Below are 9,247 nucleotides of genomic sequence, written 5' to 3' on the forward strand. Positions count from 1 at the left end.
TATAGTACTTTAATTTAAAAAAACATCAACAACAAAAAAAAGAAGAAGATGAATTTGGCTTTAAGCTAATTGAACGTTAAATAAATAAATAAATAAGTTTATTTATATAGCATTTATCAAAACCTTTGTTACAAAATGCTTTACACCAAACATAACAATAAAATTAAAAAACAACAAAACTAAAAAGGTGAATTTGGCTTTAAGTTAATTGAACGTCAAATAAATAAATAAATATAAAAGTTTATTTATATGGCACTTATCAATACCCATGTTACAAAAAGCTTTACAACAAACATAACAATACAATTAAAAAAAACAAAAACTAAAAAAAAGATGAATTTGGCTGTAAGTTAATTGAACGTTAAATAAATAAATAATTAAATAAGTAAAAAAGTTTATTTATATGGCACTTATCAAAACCCATGTTACAAAATGCTTTACACCAAACATAACAATAAAATTAAAAAACAAAAAACCCCAAAAGGTGAATTTGGCTTTAAGTTAATTGAACGTTAAATAAGTAAATAAATAAATAAATAAAGTTTATTTATATAACACTTATCAAAACTCATGTTACAAAATGCTTTACAATGCTTTATAATGATGTAAGACACTTAAATACCCTCACAGGAATTATTGTATATTATCTTCTATATATACAGTACATTCTCATTTTTTTTTTCTATTCCTATTACCTAATACTTTATCTTTGTTTTTTTCTTTATTGACGTTTAGCTGAATGTTAAACTAGGTTTACTTTTTATTTACTGTAAAGTACTTAACCAATGCCCTTTTATATATATATATATGTATATATATATATATATATAGCCTGCTAATGATGAAATTGGTATCAGATTTTGGTTGTCATGTCACCCATGTTTTCTGTGACCCACCATTCTCTACAGAAAAATTGGAAAAAAAAATTATAACATTTTATTTATTTTTTTTATACTTTATTTTTTCCCTTTTTTTCGAGGTTGTTGTCATACATGCAATTAACAGTTCGTAATTACAACAGTTTATAAACCAATTTCTCAAGTAGTTGAGCTTATAGACGAAGTCATTAAGTACACTAGAGAAAACAACTTCAACATTCAAAATTGAAATAAAATTAAGAAAAGAAATAATAATAATAATAATAATAATAATAATAATAATAATAATAATAATAATAATAAAAAGAAAGAATAGAATTAAAAATTAACACAAAACAAAAAACAACAATAATAATACAAAAATAAGAGAGTAATAATAATAAATTAAATAAACAAATAAGTTAATAGAAAATAAAGGGGGGGGGAATTATAATATTTAAAGGAGATATTTTGAGACAAAACACTGGACATAAAGCTCCAATTCTTCACTTAAAGGGGTAAACGTGAGGTTAGTAAACTGAGCTGTAGTTCACCGTTGAGCCGCGGTGGGTGGCGCTGCAGCTCCACGTTGACTGACGTTCTACCTTAAAACTGCCACCGAAGAAGAAATACACGTGTTTCCGGTGTTTCCTCTTCATCCTGCATGTGAAGGAGCTTCTTGTAAATAATAAATTGTATTCAGTTCAGCGAAAGGTGTAAAAAATGGTTCGTAAATTAAAGCACCACGAACAGAAGTTGTTGAAGAAGGTGGACTTCATCAACTGGGAGGTGGACAACAACTTACACGAGGTCAAAGTACTGAGGAAGTACCACATCGAGAAGAGGGAGGACTACACCAAGTAAGCCACACACATAACCTCCCTGTTCTGCTGTGTTGTTCTCAGGTTAAGGAAAAGAAAAATGTGGCTCAAATAGCTAGGTCGAAACTCAAAATGAAAAAAATATTTCTGTTATTATTTTACATTAATCAAAACTCAACTTTTTAGAACTGCTTTTAATGTGTAATTAATATTGTGTGTTTTATATATTTTTTTATGATGTCCTTTTTTTATGATCTTTTTATCTATGTAAGTGTTTTTGAGTTTTTTAGAAAAAAACTATATAAATAAAATGTATTATTATTATTATTATTATTATTATTATTACATTGTTAGCTACACTACATTAAATTACCAAATTGATATCAGAGTTCATAAAACCTAAAGAATGTTCCTGTTTTAAACTGTGGGTCCAAATAACTGTTTTAAAGAGGACCTATTATGCTTTTGAGCTTTTGTCCCTTTCTTTAGTGTTATATATTTTTTTGTGCATGTAAAAGGCCTGCAAAGCTCAAAGTCCACGCCAAAGGGAGTTCCTCTCCTCCACAGAAACACTGCTCCTAAACTGCCTCGCTTGAAGTCCCGCCTTTTCTTCCGTAACATGGTGATGTCACAGTGTAACACATAAGGGATAATGTACAGCTAACGAGTCATTGTTGTGAAAGAATCCCCGACAGGGCGATGCCACACATCGCTCTGAAGGGGTTTATTTCACAACAATGACCCGCTAGCTGTACATTATCCCGCTTATTACACGGCTACTTACTTAAGAAATCAATGATTTGACATTGATTGATTTGGTTGATTGGTCAATCAGCGTTCTACAGTCTATTATTTCTGTACAGTGATGTCGGACTCTGGCGGACCGCTTTTGTGTCAAATTATGGATTTCTTAAGTAAGTAGCTGTGTAATAAGTGGGATAATGTACAGCTAGCGGGTCATTGTTGTGAAATAAACCCCTTCAGGGCGGAGCTTTCAGGGTTTATCCCACAACAATGGCCCGCTAGCTGTACATTATCCCTCTTATTACACAGCTACATACAATAATTTGACACAGAAACGGTCCGCCAGAGTCTGACATCACTACTGCGGCCATAGCAACGGCCTGTTGTAAAGAAATAACAGACTGTATAACGCTGATTGACCAATCAGAACTGAGTATTCAACAAAGCTGTGTAATAAAGGTAGATGGAGCGTAGCTGGAGTGGAGTCAGAACGTTTTGTTCGGTTGACCAATCAGAGCAGGCTTATTATGCTAAAATAAGCATAATAGGTCATATTTAACGGTCGCAGGTTATAGTAGTGTATATTAATAGTGTTTATTTCTCCTGTGTCTTAGGTACAACAAGTTGAGTCGTAACATCAGAGATCTCGCCCAGAAGATCAGAGACCTGGATGAGAAAGATGGCTTCAGAGCTCAGAGCACTCATCAGCTGCTGGAAAAACTGTGAGTTTCTAAGTGTGATGTTGTTTGCCTTAACAGAATCATCTATAATAACTTTCATTCAACACCTGGGGCCTGTATCACAAAGCGAGAGAAGAGGGTTATCCAGCTCCCTTTGGGCCCTGAGTCCCTTTAACTCCTGTATCACGAGGATGGCTCACTATTAACCAGGGTAGATCACCATGAATGGGGAAACTGCAGAGATAAAAGAGCCAGTTGATAACCAGCTTCATGATACCGGCAGCTATCCTGGATAACCAGTGTTAGGCTCAGTGAAGCCAGGTAACCCAAAGAGAGCCTTGCTTCATGGTACAGGCTCCTGTACTGACATACAGTGGTGTCTGATTTTACTTTGTTGTTCTGGACAGTCTTTGTTTATCTCACACTGATAATGTTGTTGTTTCTTCACACAAGGTACAGTATTGGTCTCATGCCCACCAAACAGAATCTGTCCCTGACAGAGAAAGTCACAGCGTCTTCATTCTGCAGGTAAATCATCCGACAAACATGTTAGTTGAGTCCTTGGATGTGTTCATATACATATACTCATTCAATTCACTTGTGTGACTCCTGCAGGAGGCGGCTGCCCAGCATCATGCTGAACCTCCGTATGGCTCAGAACCTGAAGACCGCCATCACCTTCATCGAACAAGGACGTATCCTTCCTTACTGCATGAGTTTAGTTTTTTTGCGAGTAAAGTTTTGTCTTGAATTTCTCTTTGAGAGATTGGATAGTTTTGTCTACGTCCGAGGGTAGAAACTGTTTTTCCCGTATCGACCTTGACTCCGTCTCAGATGTGCGCGTTGGCCCAGAGATCGTCACAGACCCAGCATTCCTCGTCACAAGGTTAGTGTCCACGTTTTGTTTTGTCTTCTCATAATTTGTTTTCAAGCACTTTATGCAGCCTTTCACACAAACTGTCCATTCTGCAGAAACAGAAATTAGCAGTGTAGATAGATGTGAAAAAGCATCTTGAGTGATCAAATATTGACACCGTTACTGTGACTTTTTTCCAGAAATATGGAAGATTTTGTCACTTGGGTCGACTCCTCCAAGATCAAGCAGCATGTCATGAATTATAATGATGAGGTGAGTGAGTTTTCAGGATCCACGCTCGCATATCCGCTGTAACTGCTGTGTTTCAATGCTAAAGCATAATGCCGATGTTACACAACCACTGCGTTTCTTTTGCAGAGGGACGACTTTGATATGGTGGCGTAAGTCTGTGGTCTAACATCCATTCATCGGCCTGGAGGACAGGAAAGGGACAAGAAGTCTGCTCTTGTAACTGTTGCGTGAACAACTCTACAACCCAAGAGTCAGCAGTTTGAATCTTCTGTCAACTTGGAAATTGTGGGAAGAAAATAAGCGCTCACACCTCCGCAACAATAACTTAAGTTTCATCTGAGCAAGGGCAGAAGGAGCTTTACCGAACACCTCTCATCTATTGACAGTTAACCATCCAAAATAATCTGGATTCATCTGACTGTAATCAGGCCTGTGAGTGTCTCCTGCTCATCCCACCAGCTGCACAAGAGCACAGAGTCTCCGTTGTTTCCTTTCCAACATTGGCCATCATCATCCTGGTTGTACAGAGTCGTGTAGTTCCTTCTCCTATAACTCACTGTTGTTTGCTCTGCATAATGTGTTCTTTGTGTGACCATGAGCTGGCTTCACAGGCTATGTATACATGATGGAAATACTGGTTTATAAGTGTGTATATACCATAAAGAGGACTGTCGCTGTCTGTTCATGATATTAACATAACTTATTACACGGCTTTGTTGAATACTCGATTCTGATTGGTCAATCACGGCGTTACACGGTCTGTTATTTCTTTAAAGCAGACCGCCGCTATGTATAACAGACCGTTGCTATGGCCGCAGTTCTGATTTCGGACACTGGAGGACCATTTTTCTGTCAAATTGCTGATGATTTAAGTAAGTAGCCGTGTAATAAGCGGGATAATGTACAGGTAGAAGGTCATTGTTGTGAAATAAACTCATTCAGGGTGATGCAAGATCCCAACAATGACTGGCTGGCTGTACATTTTCCCTTAATTGTGTAATAAATACAGATGTAAAATAGAAATTACAATTTGATAAATATTTAATATTTTCAATAAGACTTTGTTACAATGTAAACTTTGTGAACAATAAACATTCTTTTGTCACAGTATTAAGACTTTTCACAAAACCTCTGCATATCCATACATGGTTTCTCCTTAATGCTGAGACTCTGAAAGAAACCCCTTTATCCAGTTTATCAATGTTAATTTAACACCCTGCTCTTAATATTCCAGTAAACAAAGGTACTCGAACTCACCGTGAAGCATTTGCTTCCCCATCACAGACCAACGGCTCAGTTTAAACTGTATACGTGACATAAGTCAAAGCTTGATACATTTCTACCTTCAACAGGGATAGACTGTATGTGATCCCTTTAAGGCACCCTGGCATAGAACAAATGTAACAGGATCTGTTTAAATGCTTGTTTTTTCAAAGTGAAACAACCTCTCCCTTAAGTCAAATTCCTCGTTTGAGAGTCCCATCAGAGCCACCAGAAACGCACATAGATGATGAGTGTGATGAAGAACACCGACACAGCAGCCACCTTGGCGTATGTGGAGCGGGTGTTGAGGTATTTGGCGTCGCTGCGGTACTTCTTCGACAGGCTGGTAAGATTGCTGGCTTTTGTGTCTAGAGCTGAGGGAAATAAAAGTATGGAGACGAGATGAACATTTACTTAGCAATAAATGTATATTACATCACGTGTGACAGTGCTCGGCTCAACAATAACACCTCTTCCTGACAGGATGCGAACAAGTGAACATCAGATTGTTTCAGTTTTCCCAATGAAGATGCTCTAACCTGCTCGTTTCGTCAGCGAACAGGCAAAGCAACGTGTCGCTTGTTTGAAAGAAACGCTCACCCTGGGTCTATTTATGTGAAGTTTCGCGCAACTCCAACCTATTTTCATTGGTCAAAATCGACGCTCTATATAATTCAGAGTGACATCGCTCGTAGTATATCTGGACAATTTTTCGCGCTCCATTTGCCAGATTTCGCTCTCTCGCAGTTTGTTAGGAAGAGGTGTAAGGATTCACTGGGGCAAGTAAAATGCCACATCGGGCTAGTAACTCTAGCTACTCACTTGGTAAAAAATAATTTAACATCATTTTTTTCCGAAGCTGATTATAGAAGTAGCCAAGGAGTGAGCTGCGTTATACTGTATATTGCATTGTTGTTTTACCACTATACAGCACTTTGGTCTACTTATGTTTTTTTTTTTTTTTTTTTTTAAATGTGCTCTAACTAAACGTGAAACTTGAGCCGATCGGGCAATCGTGAGAAAATAGCGGGGGGTAAAGAAAAAGTTTATGAGCTGAAGTGCAAGCGAGCATTTCAATTATCCTGGAAACAGGATAAGTAAGTTTGAGAGCAAGATGATAAAACATGACAATTAACTTTAGTCTTTGTTGTTATTTGATAACCATTAATAAATAAAACAATTGGTATACGGGCAAGTAAAAATTGACTTCGGGCCTGACTGGGCAAGTTAGAAAAAACATTAACGTTGGACCCTGGTACTGACTAAATACGGTGAGAAAAGTAGGGAAAGATTTACAGGGGTAACAGGGACCCCTTACAATATAATGCAATCCAAAACACAAACTGACAACACAGTTGACTGTAAAGTACAATCAACACCTTTGACACATACACAATACAAATGTTGTAAATGTTCACAAAGGCCTTTGTAACAGCAAAATTGTTATTGATTTAGGTGTTCTTGGTATTTTGTCCCTTGTGTTTTTATTACTGTACTTACCAGAAAGAGATTCTCCTCTCTGCAGAACTTCCTCAATATTTGCCACCATAATTCTCTGGACATCCTGTAGCTCTGTGTTAATACTGCCAAAGTTCCTCCTGGCCCTGCTGTCAACGTAATTCTTCTTTGCTTTCTGGATGTATGTGTCTGGAACAATGCATGTATGACAGAAGCTTAGTGTTGCAGAAAGTGGAAAAACAACGTTTCTCGAATGTACCAGACCACAAATTGTCTTACCAAACTCGATGAAAGAGTACGGCCTCGTTACTGTGGGGACTCTCTTTCCATACTGGTCATAGAACTCATTGTGGAGGTCGTCAAGGTATGCAAAAACCATCTTTTTGGAAAATGAAGCCTCGCAGATGAACAGGTAGCATACACCCTGAGCTATTAAATAGCTGAAAACAAAAAAAACACTCCATATCAGTGGTTATTTATAATGAATTTGATGCCTGGCAATACATGTATATCCAATATTACAAAAGTAACATGTGAACAAGAGTACTTGGTGCTTGTGGTAACTTACTGGAAGTTCATGTCCCCGCCCTCCAGGGTACAGCGGTCCGGACTCTGAGCATTCAGTTTACGGCACAGCTGCTTGGCTTGGCTCTGGTACTGCTGGAGGTCTCTTCCTGACTGACAATGATAAGCAAAAACAAGTTGTAGTGAGAATTGTCATACGAAAGTTGAATCACAGTTATGAAATAATCTTATATCAACACTCATATTAAAAAATGACATAAACAGTCCAAAGGCCATATAATGTTTTTTGGGCCGAGATTAATACATTTGACAACCTAACCTTCATCCTACCAACTGGGGTCCCTGCAGACCCCAGAGGTATACCTTTTGTCATATCTCACAGGTGCTTTATTCTATCTTTCCAATTTTTCATGACTTTGTCAATCAATTTATTCCTAATAACTTCATATCATTGTTTTCTGTTTGTGTTTTAATTTGTGCTTTTTAAAAAGACCAGATACAGATTAGGCAGACACACATTCCCTCGTGTGCTCTGTCTATTTTCATTTTACACAATAAATAAATTAAACTTTCCTAAAATAATAAAAATCTGTTTTTTTCTGACATTATAAACATAACTAATAACATTTTGAGAAGAAATAATTTAACATTTTGCTATGATGATGACGATGGTGGTTTGTAGCTATATTAAACTAAAGTTTGAAGAGGTTATTTTTAATTTCCACAACTGTTTTCAGTAAAATAATGCACATAGATGCACAGTAGAAATGCAACTACATACGATGATGTTAACTGAACTTTACATAAAAAACAATGTTCGTGGATTACCTAGTTATGTACCGGATTTCCCAATATACAAACAATAATCCAAGTCTTCTGGTTTTAGGAGAAGTCTACACTGCGGATAAGCTAGCAGTGGTTAAATGTCTGGTTTTGTGAATGGAGTCTGGTGTGTATCTGCCTCCACTCACTGAGGCTACACGGAGCAGTAGCTTCATTCTCACCTGTTCTTCCTCCTGGATGGACGCAGCCAGCGGGAGTCCGTCCGATACCCGAGCGATCATCGTCAGTGAAGTCATCCCGATGTTGGTCAACAATCGGCGGCGTCAAATGTCACTTTTTTGTCGTCGAAAGCGAACTTTTAAAACACTTTGTATGTTTCTCTGCTGTCAACTTTAATGATGCAGAACGGACCGAGCTGGCTGGGCGGAAGTTCCGGTTTGGTGTAGTGATGTGTCGGTCGCAAACGAGCCGGTTCAAAGAGCCGGCTCTTTTAAGTTAACGATAAGAGCCGGCTCCCGTCCGAGAGCCGTTTTTTTAATTATTTTTTTTATTAATTAATTCAATGCAGAATGATCTTCTCTGCGCCACGGGCACTCCATGCACTGACTGTGACTAAATGTTGTGTTAATGACGTCCGTGCGACCAATCAGGGGATGGCAGACAAGGATCATACCATCAAGCAGGGAGGGGTGGAGGTGCGCGGCGTGCTGACGGTCTACAGGTACAGAGCAGGAGGGAGAGGAGGAGAGAAAGAGAGAGGAGTGTGGTGCGCGAATAGCAGAAAAGATGGGTGACAGTCGGAAACTAAAAATCAAGGAGCTGGTATCATTAAACATTTTTAAATCTAAAATGAAGGCTTTAGAAGCAGACTCTATGACATGCCAATGTTTTTAGCCCCCTTGTTGTACAGCTGACACCCAGAAAGTTCCTTTTTGTCCCCCCATTTGTCTTTAGATAGTTCTCTTTTAATGCAAATTTTATTGCTTTTAGTGTTTGTGAATTGTATTT

At 37.8% G+C, this 9,247-nt stretch overlaps 2 protein-coding genes across 2 annotated transcripts; one reads left to right on the forward strand and one right to left on the reverse strand.

Annotated features, from left to right (window-relative positions):
• The first annotated feature begins 1,479 nt into the window (after positions 1-1,479).
• Positions 1,480-5,320, forward strand: imp3 (IMP U3 small nucleolar ribonucleoprotein 3). Its single transcript, XM_037786553.1, has 7 exons — positions 1,480-1,717; positions 3,037-3,144; positions 3,556-3,630; positions 3,718-3,797; positions 3,937-3,988; positions 4,159-4,231; positions 4,337-5,320. The coding sequence occupies exons 1-7, from the start codon at positions 1,581-1,583 to the stop codon at positions 4,361-4,363; spliced, it is 552 nt and encodes a 183-aa protein (XP_037642481.1). The 5' UTR covers positions 1,480-1,580; the 3' UTR covers positions 4,364-5,320.
• Positions 5,234-8,703, reverse strand: sec22ba (SEC22 homolog B, vesicle trafficking protein a). Its single transcript, XM_037786551.1, has 5 exons — positions 8,461-8,703; positions 7,500-7,609; positions 7,211-7,371; positions 6,974-7,120; positions 5,234-5,847 (listed from the first exon to the last, which is right to left on the reverse strand). Exons 1-5 carry the CDS (start codon positions 8,533-8,535, stop codon positions 5,693-5,695), a joined length of 648 nt encoding a protein of 215 aa, XP_037642479.1. The 5' UTR covers positions 8,536-8,703; the 3' UTR covers positions 5,234-5,692.
• Positions 8,704-9,247: the final 544 nt, after the last annotated feature.

The sequence above is a fragment of the Sebastes umbrosus genome, chromosome 12 (genome assembly GCF_015220745.1).
Source record: "Sebastes umbrosus isolate fSebUmb1 chromosome 12, fSebUmb1.pri, whole genome shotgun sequence".
NCBI classification, from domain to species: domain Eukaryota; kingdom Metazoa; phylum Chordata; class Actinopteri; order Perciformes; family Sebastidae; genus Sebastes; species Sebastes umbrosus.